Raw genomic sequence first — 20085 nt, forward strand, 5'->3', positions numbered from 1 at the left:
CCCGTACGGAAATTCAGAAAATCTGGTGATGGAACGGCACTTTTACTTCGAAGTGTTGTTGTTGATTGGAGTTTACGGGCGCGCCGACTGCGGTGGTCATTTGGCGCCCATACTTCGAAGGGTGAATAAAAATAAATGTGTACATATAGACACGTCGCTTTACGTACACCTCCATCGGATGTTCCACTCCAGGACGGTGGCGGGAGATGCGCCTGAAGGGCCGGTGCGCTGCATGATACGGCGGTGAGATAAATTGGTCTTGGGCGGAATGGGCCCATCCCGTAAATGAATCGGACAGTTCTAGGAACTTGGTGATGGGGTCTGTCGTTTTGTGGTTTTTAATTGTGGCAGCTCAGAAATGGATGGCTCGGTAGGACCATTGCTTGGGACCGCAACCCATCCCCGGCGTCCGCTGCCTCTCAGAATATTAGGCTCCAGTGGGCTCCTTTGAGATCGGGTGGGAACAAACAGCTGTTTCCTGTTCAATTCCCGAATAAATGTTAGACGAAAACATTTCCAGGAACCCGAAAGGCCTATACGGTTATCATTTGGACATTTAGTACGGCATGTAGCATATCAAACATCATTAGGAAGACTGATGTGCCTCGGCATCGACGATAGCATTGGTGACGTCATTTTGCCATGACGCGGTCTATGATCGACCAAATCCCAGTTGCTCTCATTCTTGTTTAGGGCTGTGAAACGTTCGAAATTGCAGGTGCAAGTTTCTCAAAAGTTGTCCAAGAATATCAAAGGGCTAATAATAGCGAAGGTAACTTGCTCATTAATGTCATCCCTTGAGGTACCTCGTCGCCCGCGGCTGTTTTGGGGGGAAGGGGGGGGGGGTAAAAGTACATCGGATATCTCACATTTTCACGGTCGGATAAGAGCAAGTAAATGGCAACTGAAAGCACCGATCAATATTACCCAGGACCCCCTGACCTGACATTGGTCATGTGAATGATGACAAAGGTCACGAAAAGTCCCATACAACCACGAACATCTTCGAACAACTTCAGAGCTCCCTGACACCCGTAATATCGGTCGTACAGCTTAGCAACGGACGCCGAACGAAAGGACGTGTTCTTGTGCTTCAGAATCCTGCCATAGGTCCAAGGGCCAAGATCAGGTAAGGCGTGCACATCAAGATAATATCAGGTCCAGAAAAGGTCACCTGATCGGACGTATTTTGTTGCATTCCAATTTAGGTGACATACAATTTTGGTTGGGGAATGCGTTAGTTCTACTGACACATTTTTCACAAAAGACACGACTTAGTTTAGTTCGACGCAATACGCTGACCGCAAACACCTCTGGTGAAGACTTGGTGTGAATCCACGTGGTACGATCGACTCAGGGTGGCACTAAACCTAATTGGTGAATTTTCTCGCATGAGCCAAAACATCCGGGGAAACAGCAACTGCTGCTTATGCAGACAAAAATCGCCATAGAACATTCAACGATAGCGTTATAGCTTAGTGTCCCGTCCTACGATTGAGTAATTTTACTCCAAGAAGTGATCAAATGTTGTATCTGCTAGGCACTTCAAATCTGGTGGACCTGCCTTGCAGTTGACGACAGTTCTGAAGTTATTCCCGAAACGCAGAGAACGGGTGGGAGTTAATTTCACACTCCCAGGCGTCCGCGCGTTGTCAGGTATTTACGGCACATATTACTTTCGCTGGTACGGCTCCCATCAAAGGTTGCAACTCCAATTGTGTTGTAATTTTCGTACGTGAATTTGTAAAGTGAATAATGCAACAGAGAAAACGTGCAAGCAGAAAACGGCGAAGAGCAGATAACGCGTTCAGACACAGCCAGTTCAGTCTGGCCAGGCCCAGAATAACGGCTCATGGGAGCGCGCCCCATCCCGGCACCATCCGTAGCACACACGTGTCGGGCCGGTGCGGAGCTCAGCCCTTTCCACATAACCGCACTTGGGGTGACCGAGCCGTGGCAGTCACAGTCACAGTCGGTGTTGATTTGCCAACTTAGGCCGATCGTGTTCCCCGCCAGTCTCCAGCGATCGATGGTCTGGTTATGTGGAATGGGGATTGGGGCGGAGAGCGCTGCTATGGGCCGTCTACTCTCCACCCTCGGCGGCGATTCCCGAACGCCGCATGGCTTGTTAAGTTCGGCTGGTCAGGCAGGTGGGCGGTCAGAGGCCCCGTCGCGAAGCCTCCGCTGACCACAGCTCTCGTGGACACTCAGCGGTGACCACAGCTCTGTTGTATACTCAGCGCTGACCACAGCTCTGGTGGGCACTCAGTGCTGACCACAGCTCTGGTGAACACTCAGCGGTAGTCACAGCTCTGGTGGACACTCAGCTTTGGGGGCTCACCGGCAATCGGGGCTTGAGTTCGCAGCTACTTTTGCCGCCAGGGATGGCCGAAAATGGTGACGTGGGGCGGTGACGGCGCGCGGTCGGCGCCCCGTCCCGGCAGGCACGTCGACCCAATGCCGTGCTGCTGCTTCAGGCGGCACGCCGTCGCATCGGTCAGCATTACGGAGACGTCAGATAGGACGAGCACGCCTTGAGAGGCGAGATGGCCCCATCGGAAGTGCCAGAAGTGGGCTGCCAGGACCGAACGCTCGCCGCGGCAGGGCGGGCGCGATGAGGTCAGGGGTGAGGCTGCGCGGCCTGCTCTGGTCCGGCTCCTATCAGATCCGGGTCCCGAAATAACTTTCATGCAGCTCGATTATAGCAGTCCTTCGGGAGTGCAGACAACACGCAGGAGCCCCCAGGCATCAACTATACAGCAAATCGACGAACGCTAGTTTTGGATCACCAAGAGTAGACTCAAATAATCGCGGTCTCGTCTCGGCTTGCCAAGACGTCCTTGCCTACGTATAGTGTGTCACTCAATCCAACAGCTGACTGGCAACGCCGCTCTGGCATGCGGCGCGTCCTGCCATTACGCCCGAACCGGTCAATGTCATTACCCGAACTGCAGTGGCCGCCGATTGCGGCCGGTCGTTCTGAATCGACCTGCGCGGCCGACGCATGACCCGGCCCGCGGTGTCCAATCGCCGGCGACCCGCCGCCGCCACGGGCGCCCAAACGGGCGTCCACCAGCGGCCCGATGGGGGCTCCTCGGCGGCCGACACCGCTCTAACACCGCGCCCAACGACGACACGCCGGCCAAACGGCAATCAATGCGTCCGCTGCCGCCGCCGCTGCCATTGCACGCCGGTGCGAGCCCGACGCTGAATAATGCAGCGCTGGCGGGCGCTGACCGGGCTACTGGTGTTGCAGGACCGCGCTGACCGCCGCTACCACCACCAGCACAAGTACCAGGACATCACGCTCTTCAACGAGTTCCTGATCCGCAGCTGCCCCACCATGATCAAGGGCGACAACTGACGGCCGCCCAGCCACCACAGCCAGCTCTCAAAGTATATTCTGCCGACGGGAACACAGTGAACACAGCACCGAATCGCATAACTGAACACTGCCGTATGATATAATAAATAAACACTGGCGTAATGAGCCACCACATGATGGGAGCTGGTATGGGCGTGGGTAGCGGGCGGGCCTCTGAGGCCGCCGACGGCGTCGCCACAAGGGGGCGCCACTTACAGGCTACGCTCAACCCAATCTCAGGCTGCGCGCGCGCGCAAGCCAGCGCGGCAAAACAACACTCGATTATCTGCGTAAAAAATGAAGATCGAGCAACAGGGCGGCGGGCGGCGCCGGCGGCGGTGCGGCCCGGCACCGCACCACCCCGCTGCCGGTCGGGGGCGACGCTCCGGCGGCGTCCAGCGTCCGCCTGCCGGCCGGACGCGGCGGCGGCGGGGCGCGATGCCCGTGACTAGGTGGCCGCGCGCCGCCTCTTTGGTGTGCGCCGGTCCCGGCGTGCCGTGCCGCTCAGACCACGCCCTCCATACACTTGGTGTCCATGTGCTGGATGAGAGTCTTCATGAAGGCCATGGCCTTGCGCGCGTTCTCGAGCACCACGTGCGACTCCTGCGAGCGGCAGCGCAGCACGTTGGGCGCGAACACCATGGCCAAGTTGCTGGCGTCCATCTTTGTCTGCTGCACCACCTCCGGCCGGCTGAACAGCTGGAACGCGGCCAGGGGCGGCGGTCAGCGGTCTGCAGATGTCACACGGGTATACACAGGACGCGTCGCGGCCATGCAACAGCCCGGTGAATGTCTCCAGCACGGACAGGCGAGAGTACACGGCAGTCTGACCCATAGATTGTGGACGACATACATTACTTCATACATAATTCACGGACGCCAAAAAACCGACATTATTCCGGACGGCAGCAAAAAATAACTTTCAAAATGTCACATACCGCGAGTCGCGCGCACAACATGTGATGGCAGTTCGCAGTAAGCTTGCACCTACAGCATCAAAAGGTTACCAAAAACAGGATTTCACTCGGATCGTTCCATTTTAAAATTTGATCCGAACCCTTTGAATGGACGGACTTCTGGGATCATAACTCACGTTAGCAGTGCTTGTTGTGTGAGCCCTAACCCCCACCATCCGATCGCGCAATTCCAGGCAACAGCAGAGCTTAGTGGCGAAAGTTTATCGTGTCGTAAAGCTTGGCACGACCCGTCTTGCCCTCTGACGTCAACTGACCTTAAGGGCGACCACTGCCACCAGCCGCAGGCCATGCCAGTCAGGGGCAAATGACGAGCGCCTAGAGCTACTCGGACTCATCTCCACCCCCACGGGTGGGTGGGTCGGAAGACAGACGCTCTAACCAACTGAGCTTACAGTACGAACTGAACCACCGGGACGGACACAAAGGTTGCTTATCAAAGCTGATGCCCCTAATAAGCGGCGAGGCAGTAAAGACTGAACCAATGACAATCAACCGCACACAAACGTCGACAACACATGAAACCTAGGCCAGGAAGCCGCGTCGACCAATGGCCCGAGCCAACGGCCAGGTATGCGGCCAAGGCGGCGCCGCTCCTGCTCCGTCCCATGACCCGGCCGTGCCACTCCTGCTCCTCCCCTAATCCAACCGCGCCGCTCCTGCTCCGCCCAATGGCCCGGCCGTGCCACTCCTGCTCCGCCCCTGATCCGACCGTGCCACTCCTGCTCCGCCCCTGTTCCGACCGCGCCGCCCCTGCTCCGCCCCTGACCGGGCCGCGTCGCTCTTGCTCCGCCTCTGACCAGGCCGCGTCGGTGCAGCGACGCCCGCCGGCCACCACGTGCTGTGAACTGGACACCGTGGGCAGACCGGCGTGTTCTCCCAGCAGGCCTCGCCTCCCGGAACGGAGGCCTCCCCAGCCGCGCGACCGACGGCGGGCCGACTGCGTGAGCCGGGTGGAAATGTCGCGGCTTCGGCGGTCGGGCAGCCGCAGGGCATTTGGCAGCCTCCACTGCGAGCCCGCCCACAGCCACGCAGAGTGTAATTGGTACGTGGAAACGAGACGGAGGCTGCAGGCGGGCAAGTGCCGGCGTTCATATGGCCCGTTTAAGAGGTACCAGATAGGTTCGGGACGACGAAATGACAAGACTAGTGCTTACAAGATACGAATGAGCTGAAGGTAGGATGAATGAGGCGAAAGAGGCGCATGAACGGATAAATTCGGTGGTGAAATGTGGTGGGCCGTCGAAAGCCATTTTACACAATATTGTGATAAGAATAGGATGTGAATTGAACGCATCGCACGATATGCGATAGATTGGGTTGGATAAGAAATGATGTGATAAGAATTAGAAAAATAGCGATCATGAGATCTTGACGAGAAAAAGATCACGAGGGAAGCGCTATTCTGCAGGGCCATCAACAGGTAAAAGGCCGACGGTAGTTCATGATGGCCGAGGGCCAGAGGCTTACCACTGGTCACCCAATCAACCGTCTACAATGTGATTATTAACACGGGCCATTCGCATTTCACGAAGTTGGCCACCATGCCAGGGGATCCTCCGTACGCAAACATCGTACGTTATCACATGAAAGAACAGCTACAGGCTGGAGTGATAAACTTTCATCAAACCCTGCTTCAATTTTAAAATGGCGCATGACAGTTCAGTAAATATGTACAGTAAATATGAACAGCCATTAACCAAAAGAAGCCAGACACCCTCAGCAATCCGTGGTGACAGCGGACCACCAGCAATCAATGGTGTTCCGCTAGCGTAGCATTCGGTGTCAGTTCACGACAAACATCAGATAGAAAAACGTGCCGCTGCGATTCCGTTCTGGGTTGGCAATGTCAGTCGACGAAATCGATCTACGGATTTGGCGATTGTTGACCTCTGTTGCAAAAAACGCGAATACTTTGGATGGATACTGATAACAAAAATGGAGCCAGCACCAATATCACGCCCCAATCCCTCTCTAGTTAGGCCACAACAACTCAACTTAGAGATCGGTTTCCCAAACGCCGACAATGGCTGCTTTTCGGTCGATAAATTTCGTTCCTATGGATCGAATAGTGTTGAGGTCCCTTAGTGAGCTGTTGCTGGTATATTCGCCTCCGCCGTGCGGCCCACGTCACGTTCCCAGTTTCTCTGGTTGCTGAGATCAAACATTAATCCCTGCAAACGCTCCCGCATTGGCGGATCCGTCGTTAGCACACGAAAGCGTTTCGCCGTTTGCTCACATCAACCAACCACTTCAAATCATCACCGCGTAGCTTGGTCGTCCTTACCTGGGCCCGGATTCGACTCAGGCTCTTCAGGTTTTTCAAGCATCTTTAAAATTTCCTCTGTTCCATGTAAACCAAACGGAGAGGAGGTGGAATCGTAGACGCGTTGCATCGTTACGGGAAAAGCATGTCCGATCACACTGCTTGTATGCCAATGCTTAATAATTTACACAGCACAAGTTTCATAACATTGCGCTTCACGTTGTTGAAAACTACGTGAACTTACAATCGATGGGAGCAAAAATAGGTATAGATTCTAAAATTATAAAAAGTCCCAGCATTTGTGACGATCGGGCCGGGGCGCTCAAGCCGAAAATTTGTGCAATGGCCTGCAACATCGCCTGCCACTATCACCTCCACAAGAGTAGGGTGCGCCTGGTAACACCTGAAGCACCGGCGATGGCCCTCCGGGCCCAGCACCAAACGTCAGGCGCCTGGCACCTAGACCCCAGGTAACTCGAACCCACCCGATAAGGAACCCACCCGATCGGATGGCAGGCACGCACCAGTAACCCGACTACGCGGTGAGTTAGATGGACAGGGCCATGACCGCCCGGCGATAACTTCGCCCGGCCAGACAGCGTCGTTCTCAGTGCCGGTCTCCGGAGGTGTCGCACGCGCCCGCCCAAGAATAGCTCGCACCACCCCGGCACGCGCCGCACGAACGGGCAAGCCGGGCGGCGGCAGCGGCGGATCAGGGCGTGTCTCGAGCAGACAAGCCGCGTCGCACGAGCGTGCGTCAGGTCGGGCCGCGGGGCTGCCGTCAGCCGCCGGCCCAGCTGTCGACGGCGGCCCCCGCCGGCTGGGACACCGCCGCCGGCGGGGCGCGGCCGGTCAGCCGTGGCCACGACATGGCGCCCACGGTCGGGAAAGCGGCGCACCGACAATGGGCTGGGATCTGTTGCGTAACATATGACAAATACATCAGGCTGCTTCCATGTGATGGTCTGATGGGACAGCTCGGACCGCGCGGCGCCCGCGGCAGCGCAAGCAGCCTACGATCGCGAGCTTGCAGTCAAAATGCCGCGCCAGCCGCCACGGAATATACCGACATTAACGTCCATAGCAACTGGTTCCAGCGTTAGAGCGATCATATTCGCTGAGACGGTGCCCATAGAAGACACATGGCCACGTTATAGTGAAGCATCTGTACGCCTTGTCGAGATAACTGCTTGGGGTGAGGTTCATACATTTATGAAGAATCAACCGATAGCCTTGGAAGGTCGCAATAAACCTAGGCACTGGTCGTTCGTCTTCTGTACTCATCGGCCTGTTTTCTCGTGGCGTTTCAGTCTTTTAAACTTCCAGTTGAAGTAATGGCCCGCCGCTTGCAGCGAAATACACGCTGCGGGGTCCAGTCACGGAGGCGGGCCCGCCATTCATCTCGCTGTCTGCCGCCGACAGCGCTGACGCCGCGCTGCTGAATACTGGCGACTCGGCAGGTCCCAGCAGCCCCACGCAGCACCGTCCGGCACGGTTCGTTAACCCGCCCGTGTCTGCCGTGGCCGCGCCAGCTCCCGGCGGCAGCTCGCGAGGAGGCGGCCCGCACCGGCTGGTAGCGGCGGCGGTCAGGTCAAACAGCTGGGCACCCCACAGAACGCTGCCCCTGGCGGCTTGCCTTTGAGACACCCAAGCGCCGCACAGCAATGCAGGGAATGTCAATTAAAGCGATAGACCGGCCGATTCGGGCGGCTGGCGACGGCTGGCCGGCGGCGGATGCTCAGACAGCGGGTCTGGACTGTGTCGTGGAGCGAGGTGCAGTCCAGGCCCTCCACGTGCTGCTGGACTACAGATGACCTGACAAAAGGACGACAAATGCACCTGCGAGCGAAATGAGCAGCTTAGATTCGGAGGCGCAAGAATGTCTCATCTAATGTTCCGTATAATGTCCCCCAATAACCCCAGCATTAGCGCCACAGAAGCCCTATCGCACTCCACTGCGGAGAAATACGACACCAGCAGACCCGGCCACCACCAAACCCGGCGCATACCTCGCCAGCGGACCCCACCACCAGGCCACGTGGCGGCCGGCGGTGCTGCGACGGCTGGAGGGCCGGGAGCGCTGCCAGCCGGCCAGGCGGCGGCCGGCGGGGCCGACATCACCCGGCCGTCCGCCCGCCGGGACGCGCGGCCGCCGCGCCGTTATCAGCCGGCGAGCGCGGCCGTTTGCCGGCGCTCGCCGCCGTCAGATCGTTGACCAATCACGGCCCAACGGCTGGCGCCCGGCTTTTGATGCCGGCCGGCGGGCGGCCGCCGCAGCCCGCCAAATTGCGGCGGCTGGCTCCGTCGCCGAAGGCCGAGGGCTGGCTGCAAGCGGAGGCCGTCTCCTCAATGCCGCCAGGAGATCAGCCCGGGCCCGCCCGGACGGGTCGGCGCCGGCAGCCGGCAGCCGGCAGCCGTGCGCCGCCGCCGCCGCCGCCGCAGCTGTCGCCGCGGTCGCCTCATCCGTCGATACGCCGGCCTGTCGCTGACGGGAAGGGCGCGTGACCACCGCGATATTAAGGTCAGAGTTAGCGCTGCCGGGCCGGCCGCCGACGACTGGGCTCGCCGCCGCGGTTCCGGCCGGCGTCCGGGCCGCTCCAGGCACCGGGCAGGCCCCAGCCATCCGAGGGTAGTCGCATTCACAGGCCGCCGGCAGCCAGCCAGTTATCTCTCTTGCCTTCGGGCGCGGGGCCTTTTACCAGGCTGAGTCGGCCGTCTCCGTCGACGGTCATGATTGGACACTGCAGTCGCGGCCCCCTGGATAGGCAGGGGTCGTCCGCGACGCTAGTGGCGTCCGGTGAGGTTCGTGCTCCAAGTGAGACCAGACCAGCCACGGCCTACCTGCTCAAGCAGCTCGGCCGCCCGCCGCGCGCTCAGCGACAGCCGCTTCCACGTCCGTAGGTCACGCGTTAGGTGACCGCCGGCCGGAGGGCAAGCACAAACCAGCGATCGACTTATGACATTCCCTAAAACGGCTCACCCTGTGCACAGCACCTTCGGCTGTGAAGAAAGCAGAGCAGAAATCACGTCCGAGGTCGCCTGTCGTGGCCAGCGCGCGCGTGCGACGAAAACGATACGGCGACGACTTGGACGCCGCTCGATGCTGCAGAGATGCTCACCGTACGCCGCCTGTGTTCTCCCGCGGCAAGTTTTCACGCCCGCAGCAGCGACGACCCGAGGCATTCAGCGCCCAGATTCGACACGCAGCTCATGTGCAAGTCAGGGAGCGCACACCCGACGTGAACGACCTAACACTTGAAAGAGTGTCGTTTCCACCCGCCGCGTCATCCTTAACGTGCTTCCTTGGTCGCATCAGACGGCGCGACTCCCTCGAGGCGCGAGAGGTCGGCCCAGCCAGTCGGCGGCATGACACGGAATGGCAGACGACACCCACGCTTACCCCGAAACCATGTCTGCACACACATTACCCCTGGTCTGTATGCAGCGGCATATGGCAAGCGCGCCTCGCCACGCGATGCTGACCCGCACCCACTAGTCGCTTCTTATTGGCGGCCCAGTGGGAGGGACATGATGAGAGAAGCGAACTGTCCCTCGGGGAGGAGTGGGGGGGGGAGGCAAACCGACTCAGTCTGGGTGGAGCTGTCGCCCATGTCCCGCGCCTCCCCGACGAATCGAGATCGGGTGGAGACCACGCCTCAACACCCTGCCGGGGTCGGCAGCGGCGCCGGGCCGCCGGGTACGGCGTCTGTCGTGCTAGCGCAGCTCCCGCCGCTGGCCGGTCCCGGTGCCGCCCGCCCTCCCGGCTCGGCCTGATGCCGGCTGGCTATATCGGGTGCGCCTGATGGCGGCCCCTTGTTTGTGCCAGCGGCCGCGGCCGGCCGTTCGGCCCCGCCGCCGTGACGGACGGGGCGCGACGCCCGTCGCTCGGCGCCGCAGTCGGTCGCCCGCCGCCGCCCACCGATCACCGTGCGGCGCGCGCCAGTCGGCGGCGCACAGCCGGCACCGAACGCCGCACGGGCCGACCGCGCTGCCGACCACAGGCAGAGGCGACGACGCCGGGCGACGGGCGAGCGCCGACTCGAAATACCCCGGACCGCACCTGGCCCGTCATCAGCTGAACAGACTGCCGAGAACATGGCTGTCTGCACAGCCACCGGGGTCGGCAGAGCGTGCACGAACAGGCAAGCAGGACCTGATGAGCGATCAGTCAGCCCCGTCGCGACGGCCGATGCACCGGCCTCGAGGCTTCCGCACCTAACAGCTCGCCCGAGCCAGGGCCTTCGTCCCGGTCTGCCTGGTGACGGCGCGCCATAAACCGGCCACGAAACGGTCTGGTTACCGGGCACGCGGCCCGACCTGATTGTGGTGCTGTGATCCCCGAATCGCATTAAGCCGTTTGCATTTAAAGGTGATGGCCATCGGGCTCGACAGACCAGCGCTTCCGAGAGAACTCAGCGCCAGTTATTGCCAGGAAATACGCAACAAGCTCTCATATTCCGCGAACTCGACACTGCTCCCGACAGCAGCCGGCTGAAGACTCCACCTGCATCCTCGAAGTTGCATCCTTGAGACAGAATGCAATAGATGAAATGCCAAGGCACGTGTAGTGTGTAGTTGCAGTCCTTACAGCACCAAACTCAAGCCGACATAAAATGGCCTTGCACGCGGAGGAAGTTTCAAGTTTGGCCCCCTGGGCCGTGATGACCTACCGCCGTTTCTCTTCCACCGGCACAAGTTTGGTCATAACGTGGCCTTTGGTGAGCCCCCGGGTGGCGTGTCCGGCCTGGCAGGCGCGGTCGTCACAGGGTACACAGACCCGGGCTGACGGCCGATCCGCGTCCTCTCTCCCGCGGCGTCAGACGGAGCCTACAGGAAACAGACAAGTCCACACAGCTGTCTGATCACGCGCCGTCCGGTTCCGGCTCGGATCTGCCGCCCGAAGGCCTCATTAGACTATTTCAATTTCAAGATGCCGACTCCCGACTTGGTAGATTAGGACCTTACAAGTAAGTTATAAGTTTAAGAAGATGCGCAAACTGATCGCGTTCTTTCTGCACCAAGACCTTGAGCTTTCCAAAATGTTGAAGCGTCCTGGAAACAGTTATGAGTGCTCGCTCCACTCGCAGATATTACGCGCAGCGTCGCTCAGGGGCCGGGGGCAGAATAGTACCCGGGCTCTTCCGCCACCCCCGGCTCGTAGTGCTCACGTGCAGCGCATCCAAACATAAGCTGCTTCGTCTGTTTGATCCGCCCCACAAACCAAACCCACGGCAGCGGGGCGGGGATGGCGTGCGGAGGAGGACCACCTTCAGCCAGATTGCGACATGGCTGAGGGTGGACACTCGCCTACGATAAACGGACAACTTTTCGCCTAACTCCACAAGAGACGGAAAGTCAGACGGGCTCGCACTAGCAGGACGCGGGCTGCGCCCTGCACGAGAACAACTCCGAGGGGCAGACCAGTCTGCCGTCAGCCACAGCCGTGAACCGCCCACCGGCGGGAGTCGGACCAGCTCTGCCGCGGATCCTGCCGGGGGAGACGCGCCAGGCCTGCGTATCTGCGGGCACCGGCCCAGCTCTGGCCGCAGCTCCGGCCCCGTGGCAGGCCAGCCACAGCCGTGCCCGCGGGGACCGCACGGGGCCCGTCCCATCTTCGCCACGCCAGGCACGCGAGCGCCGTACCTGCAGGAAGCGGACCAGGTAGGTGAGCACCAGCCGGTTGATCTCGGGCAGCTGCTGCACCAGCTCCAGCAGCGGCAGCGGCTGGCCGCAATGTTCGATGCAGTTGGCGTACAATCGGTCGGGAATCAGAGGCTCCCACAGTTCGCGGTACCACTGCTTCAGCAGCGACGCCGGCACGTGCGCGTCAGAGCACTCGGGAACCTCCCACTGGTCGGTGCGCAGCTTCAGGTTCAGCACCTCCTCCGCGTCCGCCGGCACCCTGCCGGAGACGACACACGTCAGAGGACCGAGCGGCACACGGAGACAGCACACATTTCATGCAAACAACAAATGAAAATGCATTTCCAAACCCGTCTACATTGGCTACAGCAATGTCGGCAGGCCTCCTAGGATCCGCGGACTGGGCGGTCTCATTTGGACATGCATTCAGGCCGGTCCTGCATACATAACCGACCGAAATGCCAGGCGGGACGGCTCGGTCTGCGCACCGAATTATTCAAGCTCATCAAAGGCAGCTGCATTCGGGACCTACTCACATCCCAGACCATCACCGCCGCGGCGAAACACCCGGGCCACGGTTCGAGCCGCCGCACGGCTGTGGATTACATAACGCCAGCCCGGGGCATGAGCAAGGCCTCTCGTCGGGCCGCGTCTCGCCACGGTCTGTCTGCAGCTGTAAGCCGACCGAGCCGGCGCACGAGGCCGCGGCTGACCACGCCCTCTGTCGGAACCCGCCGGCCGCGCCTGCCCGCCGTTACCTGAAGATGCCCTCGGTCTGCGCGCCCTGCAGCCGCAGCACCTCCTCGGTCAGCGTGGTGATGATCCAGGGCAGCCGCCGGTGCGGGAAGCGATCCCGCTGGATCGCCATCACCTCCTGCAGCGTGCTGCCGTACATGCTGGAGCGGAATATCTGAAACTGCGCGCGCACGAGCATCACGTGACCTGTGCGCAGCCCACAGACACATACATTATAGTTCGCTGTTCCTAGTCACATGGATACACTTCCGACCGCCCCCCCCCCCCCCCCCCCCGCCCTCTTTCGCTGGGTAGGCAGCACGTTGAATGATCATCGCAAGCACTACGTCTGCCGTAGGTCGCAGGCAGTGGTCTTGGCGTGAAGGCTCGTCCCCAGGTGTAGAATGAGCCCAGCCTGTCCGTAAGAAGCGTTATCTCTCCACACGGTCACCCCTGGGATGACCTGCCCCAATCGGGCCGCTGGGCTCCACAGCTTACCCGTGCCTGGTCAATCTCCTCTAAGCTGGGCTTGCGGTTGTTCCGTTTGCCGAGGTTCCGTTCCAGTCTTTGGCAGCATATTTTGGCATAGTGGGAGATCTGTACTTGTATCAGCGACTGCAATCAGGCACACACGTCGGCTCATGAAATAACCTACTCCGCCACGCAGAAACCTCACACCAAATGCTGGACGGGCAGAGCTGAAAACTAAATATAGGACGCACTTAAACTTGATGGAAGGCGAGAATTTGAGGTTGGATGTCTTCCGATCACGAAACTCGGTCACTTCACCGAACTGAACGCTTTATTGAGTAGTGATGACCATTAACGTTCGAAACTTTGGGGTGAAAAGGCGCACCCCAATAAACCGCTGCGTTAAACAAGTTGCTTAGGGTGGGTCTGTCTGCCCGTGTCCCATTTTGCATTGCGTCGCGCCCGGGCCGAACGACGGGTCGCTGATCGGTGAAATTCGTACACGACGCGCGGGCGCACGGGCCGGTTTTCCACGGGCAGGTCGCGAGCCGCTGCGGTCCCAGGTTCGGGAGTGCCATATGCCCGAAGGGACGTTTTGGGCGTACCGGTTCTGCACGGGCGGCCCGAAAATGCGACCGACGACAAACCCGCCGAGCCGACGTTCGAAATAGTGGTCACATCTTGGTGATCGGGGGCAGGAGCGGCACATTAGCACGCCTTGGTAGATAATTGAACGGGGAATCGCGTGGTGCCGGACGTGCGGTCACACGTGTCTCGCGTACGCGTCACGTCACGTACACAGAGGTCACAGAGTTATAGTAGCCTGGTTTTTACGTTTTTCACGTTGTACGCCAAATCACGGGAGCCAGAGCAGGTGGACGTGCGTATCCTATTTCAGCGCATCGATCAACGTACCGTCTGCACTTCACGTGGCCAACACGGATTTGTGTGGTTGCGCCAGCGATCGTCGGGTAAGACGGATAGGTCGGCTGTTCGAAAAGTGCCGAGTACAACACACCTTCGTCGAAACTGTAGCCAGGGTCGTAACGAAATTTGCATCGTCGCATACGCCCATACATTGCCTATATCTACCACTCATCCATTCGTGCACGGAAAAAACACACATCTTGAGGAAGAATACTTGCGAAGTATTCCTCGCTATCGCAATATATGATAGCGAAGCAAGCCTGCAGCCACTCCTGTTTTCCATTTCAGATGTAAGGGATATTGCCGGTTTGCATCACGTCCTCTTGACCCGAGGCCTTCCAAAGCAATTTTTCCTGGGGCTTTAATGCAACTCCCGTCACTGTATCACTATCTTGAGCGACGCAAAGGAAACTTACGACATATCAGAATCTCAAATCAAATGGAAACGTCACAAAGCCGATGTTTACGTCCACTGGACTGTGGACGTAACCTCTGAGATGGTACATCCGTTAGACGGGTGACCAGTCTGCCACCTAATGGACCGAGGCCGGTAGCTCCGCGATAACACGCCGGAGCACAAGGTCGATCGAAACCATCGTCCAGCGCGAGCCAAAAGAGATCGGTGGTGCAACGTGCACCCGACATGGCGACGAGTCTGCAGTTAGACCAATGGCGCAGGCGGGCTGTGAAGGGGTCTTGATCTAATCTCGCCCATGGGAGAATGGAAAAAGCCGCAAAACGTGCCTGTCCACCACTGCATCAGTCTTTTAATTTTAGTCATCCCAGCTACTTTTACAGGGGCGCCGCAGCACTACGGGCACACAAACAACGCATTAATTAAGTCAACCTGTCACTCGTAATTCCACAAACAGGATCTCCATGCTGAGCGCGACCGGGGCTCGTGGGAGTTGGTGGGGACCCTTCTGCGTGACACCAGGGCGCCAGTAGGGGACGTTCGTGACGACACCCCTCCCCCCTGGAAACGCGCTGGCAGTAGCGCTGCCGCAGAGTGCAGCACCGTCGCGGCCACACCCGACGAGCGCCGGCTCACCGGCTGCTACTGCCACCCGCTGTTACGGCGGCCGCTTCCGTGCCGCAACAGCGGGTGGCGGAGCGCCACTCAGCGCGGGTGAGCGCCCGCGTCGGGGAGATGGTGAGACGGCGGGAGCGACACCGATACCCGTCAGGGGAGAGCGCTGGTGCGCCGTCGACTCACATGCACGGGCCACTTGGCCAGCTCGGGATGGTCGAGCGCCGGGTCGCGGTGCCGCTGGATGTAGCCGTCCAGGAAGCTGACGAACTTGTCCGACGGCGGGAAGAACTGCAGGCAGATGGCGAGCAGCTCCCAGCCCCGGCGCAGACTGTCGCGCCGCGGGTTCTCGGTCGTCTGGCGGCACACCTGCACGTACACCTCGTCACGCAGGCCCGGTTTGCTCCAGCCGAGCCCGGCCAGCTCGGCTCCCACACTGTTCAGTGTCATGCCCGGCTTGGCCTTGCGATCGCCCATGTAGATCTGCACCAGCTTGTACACCTCGCAGGCGTCCCGCTTCAGCGCCTTGTCCAGCGTGGCGATCATCGGCTGACTGATTGGGTCCTGGGGGAGGCCGTGGGATACAGTCAGCATGCGCGGTCCGGAGGCGGCCGGAGCGGATGAGTCCGGAGAAGCGCGCGGTCAGGGCAGCTTCAGCGCTGGGCGGCTGCACACAGCAAGGGCACGCTAACAGCAGACGTGGTGTGGGACGGAAGACAGATGGCCAGGCTGACCATTCGGGGTGTCGGTCGGGGCACCTTCAGCGCTGGGCGGCTGCACACAGCAAGGACACGCTAGAAGTACACGTGATGTGGGACGGGGACATATAGCCAAGCGGACCATCCGGAGTGTCGGTCAGGACCTGACTATTGGGGGGGGGGGGGGGGGGGAGGGAGAGGAGGAGGGAGCAACGGTAACCGGGAACAAGCGGTTATGCCGTTACTATTGCTCAGATACAGGCGGACTGCGTGATTGTAGCCAGACAACGCGGCGGGTGCAGGTGCAGTTGGGACCGCACATACTGATGTTAGAAAAAGTGAGCGCAGTGACTGCGTCTGGTACTGACTACTGCGTGTTAGGCAGGTTCATAAACTGACACGAGAAAGGGAACACTGAACCTGCAGCTTGCACAAAGAAACCAAACATAACGCATCGGCACTCTTCTCAAAACACCCCAGCCGCGTCAACAAGGCCCGGCCACAAAAAGCCGATCGGTCTGGGACGGCCTTTATCGCGCTAACACACCCGTTACAGTCAGCGTGTCCCCGCCACACTATTTCTGGCGTGTTGACGTCTGCAGGCGGCAGCGTAATCCGCGCCCCTCTGCACCGCACGGCCCCGCCCCGCAGGCCTACCTTAGACCAGGAGAGCATGTCACGCACGGTGTTCTTCTTGCGGAAGATGCCGCGCTTGTGCAGGTTCAGATTGTCCTTGGCGTACTTCTCGATGTCGCTGTCGCCGGCGGCGCCGGGCCCGCTCAGGGCCGACCGCTCGGGCAGCGTGCTGGCCGCGCTGCTGGCCAGCGACGTCTGCGACGTCTGGCGGCGAACACGGGAACCCGGTCAGCGGGCCGGTCATGTCAGCCCGGCAGGCGGCGCAGCACGCTACACTACACTACGTCGAGCAACGAACGGAATCAGCTCGGCACGGGTGACACCACACATATCGCATCCGTACACCGATAAGAATGGAAATGTGCGAACGAACTCCATACGCAGAGCACAGCACGCAACAGAATCCAGTGTAGAACGCGGCTGCAATGGACAAGAATCGATAACAGCCTCGAATCTCAACATCAGGCAAGAACAGGGAACACCAGATAGTCAATCTCGGACACCAATGCGTACCACCCACGCGTCACATCTGCCAGACTGGGCGGGCGGGCGGCGAGATCGCGCCGGTGGCGCCGCCTACCTGCGCCAGGCGGCTGAGCAGGCCGGCGGCCGGCGGCGGCGGCGGCTCGGCGCCCAGCAGCGCCAGGTGCGGCGGCGGCGGCGCCGTGCCCGCCCGCTCGGCGATCGGCGAGTACAGCGAGGCGAGCGGCGGCAGCGGCGGCGGCGGCAGCGAGCCGCGCCCGCCGCCCCGATTCAGCGACGCGTGCCGCGAGACGGCCGCGTACGGCGGCGGCGCCGGCGGCAGCCGCGGCAGCGTGCCGCCGCCGCCGGCGCTGCCGTCCACCAGGTCCGACTCGGACCGCCCTGCGACGGCGGCCGACGGACGTCAGGCGGACACGCCAGGGGACGGACGGCGGGCGGGGCGAGCGGGCGGGAGCCGGACCGTGGGAAGACGCGCAGTGGGAGTGACGCTGGCCCCGGGCTTCGGTCACGGCCGGCAGCTGGGGAATATCGACCACTACAGCGAGACATGGTGGTCTCCACCAAAAACTGACCTTTCAGCGACTGATCACCACGAAGGGCTCACACATCAACGTAAGGCATCACGCCGCACCATCTCCACCCAGATCGCAGCGCAGACGTGAGCGTCGCGTGTCACGCTGGACTCCCGGCCTCCGTCGAGCGGCGGCTCACCGTTCAGCTTTTGTCGGTGGCGCAGGTGCGGCGGCAGAATGAAGTTCTGGTAGCGGTCGTCCTCCTCCAGGTAGTCGTCCAGGCCGGACGAGTCGGCGTTGCTGACGCCTTCGTCGTCGGCGAACTCGTCCGAGTCGTCGGCCGGACCAGAGTCCTCGCTGCGCCAGCTCTCCCGGTCGTCGGCCAGCGCGTCGCCGAACCGGTACCCTGGAGCACGGCGGAGCCGGGCGGCGAGTCAGGCGGGCGGCGAGTCAGGCGGGCGTCGGACGCGGTGGCGTGCCGCGACAGATCGGACCGCGGGGGTGTCGGACACGGAGGACCGGGCAGTGGGGGTGTCGGACACGGAGGACCGGACTGCGGGGGTGTCGGACACGGAGGACCGGGCCGCGGGGGTGTCGGACACGGAGGACCGAGCCGCGGGGGTGTCGGACACGGAGGACCGAGCCGCGGGGGTGTCGGACACGGAGGACCGGGCCGCGGGGGTGTCGAACATGGAGGATCGGACCGCTGGGGTGTCGAACATGGAGGATCGGACCGCTGGGGTGTCGAACATGGAGGATCGGACCGCTGGGGTGTCGAACATGGAGGATCGGACTGCGGGGGTGTCGGGCGTGCAGGACCGGACCGCGAGGGTGTCGGATACGGAGAACCGGACCGCGGGGGCGTCGGATACGGAGGACCGGACCGCGGGGGTGTCGGATACGGTGGACCGGACCGCGGGAGTGTCGGACACGGAGGACCGGGCCGCGGGGGTTTCGGGCACAGCGGAGCGACGCGAAGGACAGTCTGACGAGCGGAGGAACGGCAGGCGGAGCAACGTCCTGGGACTCACTGCCGCGCCGTCACGAATGGCGCGGCAGTGAGAACAGGCGAGCGTCGGTCGTCACCTGGCCCCTGAGCCGGGGGGGGGGGGGGGGGGGCTGGCGGACCCGGGCCGAGTCAATGACCACACGCCTGTCGGGGGGGCGGTGACCTATCCACCGGCGGCGTCAAAGCGACACGTCTCAGGTCGGATATCCATCATAGCACGGGGACTGTGCCAAACTGGCGACGAATGCACGCACATCGTTGGCCGGCCCGCCGATCCGCCGCCGCCTGCGCAGAGCCCGCCTGACGTCACGACCGGGGATGGCGCGTCACTGGCCACAGGTCAAGTCTCCAAGGGGTCAGGGCCTGCAGTCTGACACAGAATGAACACCAAACCAACCCAGTCAGGCCTGCAGTCTGAAACAGTCTGGACCCCAGCCCAACCCCAGTCAGGCCTGCAGTCTGAGACAGTCCGGACACCGACCCAACCCAGTCAGGCCTTCAGTCTGAGACAGTCGGACCCCCACCGACCCAACCCCAGTCAAGGCCTTCAGTCTCCGCCAGTTCCGGACCCCCAACCAACCCCAGTCCAGGCCTGCCAGTCTGACACAGTCTGGATACTCGCACCCAACCCAAGTCAGGCCTTTGGCAGTCTGAGACAGTCCAGGGACACCGACCCCAACCCAGTCATGGCCTTTCAGTCTGAGGCAGTCCGGACCCGACCCCAACCCCAGTCAGGCCTGCAGTCTGACACAGTCTGGATACCGACCCAACCCCAGTCAGGCCTGCAGTCTGAGACAGTCCGGACACCGACCCCAACCCCAGTCAGGCCTTCAGTCTGAGACAGTCCGGACCCCGACCCAACCCCAGCCAGGCCTGCAGTCTCGGACAGTTCGCACTTCCCTGGTGATATACATCAGCCGTTTCATATACACCACAAAGTCCAGTCGGCGGACATGCTGTTGCCGGGCGTGCGGAGGAAGCAGGGTCGCTCAGGCGCGTCAATGCGCTTATCAAAAGCCAGAGATATCGTTCACTCACAAACAAACCATGTGATAGTGCATATCAAAGAGTCCATGTTTGCCCCCAGCTAAAAAAAGTGGGACCGAGGAATATCACCGCGCTGGGTCGATGGCTGCCATTGCACAACAAGCGGCGCGGCGCGCGGCAAGAGCAGGCGCTGGCCACCCTGTCCGGCCGACACTCGGCGTCCGCGCGCGCGCGCGCGCTCACCGGAAAGCTTCGCCTGCTCCAGGATGTACTGATGCAGCGGGATCAGGTTGGCCTGTGTGGTCGGGTCGAAGAAGTAGTCGGGCCCGGGCCGCGGCGGCGCGTCGTCG

General features: G+C 61.1%; 2 protein-coding genes and 1 long non-coding RNA gene across 3 annotated transcripts; 1 reads left to right on the top strand and 2 right to left on the bottom strand.

The window, feature by feature from the left end:
* Nucleotides 1–3253: 3253 nt before the first annotated feature.
* On the top strand, nt 3254–3502 carry LOC119096639 (protein FAM183A; the record flags this gene model as incomplete). The annotated part of the gene is given in 1 exon segment (XM_037219542.1): nt 3254–3502. A coding segment is annotated over 1 exon segment (111 nt), but the record flags the coding sequence as incomplete, so codon positions are not given.
* Nucleotides 3503–3640: 138 nt separating this feature from the next.
* On the bottom strand, nt 3641–17122 carry LOC119096678 (rho GTPase-activating protein 39). The gene is made up of 7 exons (XM_037219573.1): nt 17114–17122; nt 16766–16948; nt 15597–15974; nt 13481–13597; nt 13006–13163; nt 12248–12506; nt 3641–4063 (listed from the first exon to the last, which is right to left on the bottom strand). The coding sequence occupies exons 1-7, from the start codon at nt 17120–17122 to the stop codon at nt 3869–3871; spliced, it is 1299 nt and encodes a 432-aa protein (XP_037075468.1). The 3' UTR covers nt 3641–3868.
* Nucleotides 17123–17568: 446 nt separating this feature from the next.
* On the bottom strand, nt 17569–20076 carry LOC119096650 (uncharacterized). The gene is made up of 3 exons (XR_005094074.1): nt 19979–20076; nt 17939–18145; nt 17569–17608 (listed from the first exon to the last, which is right to left on the bottom strand). It is a non-coding gene; the product is annotated as an uncharacterized LOC119096650 (long non-coding RNA).
* Between the last annotated feature and the right edge of the window lie 9 nt (nt 20077–20085).

The sequence above is a fragment of the Pollicipes pollicipes genome, unplaced genomic scaffold (genome assembly GCF_011947565.3).
Source record: "Pollicipes pollicipes isolate AB1234 unplaced genomic scaffold, Ppol_2.1 Scaffold_2134;HRSCAF=2493_pilon_pilon_pilon, whole genome shotgun sequence".
NCBI classification, from domain to species: Eukaryota; Metazoa; Arthropoda; class Thecostraca; order Pollicipedomorpha; family Pollicipedidae; genus Pollicipes; species Pollicipes pollicipes.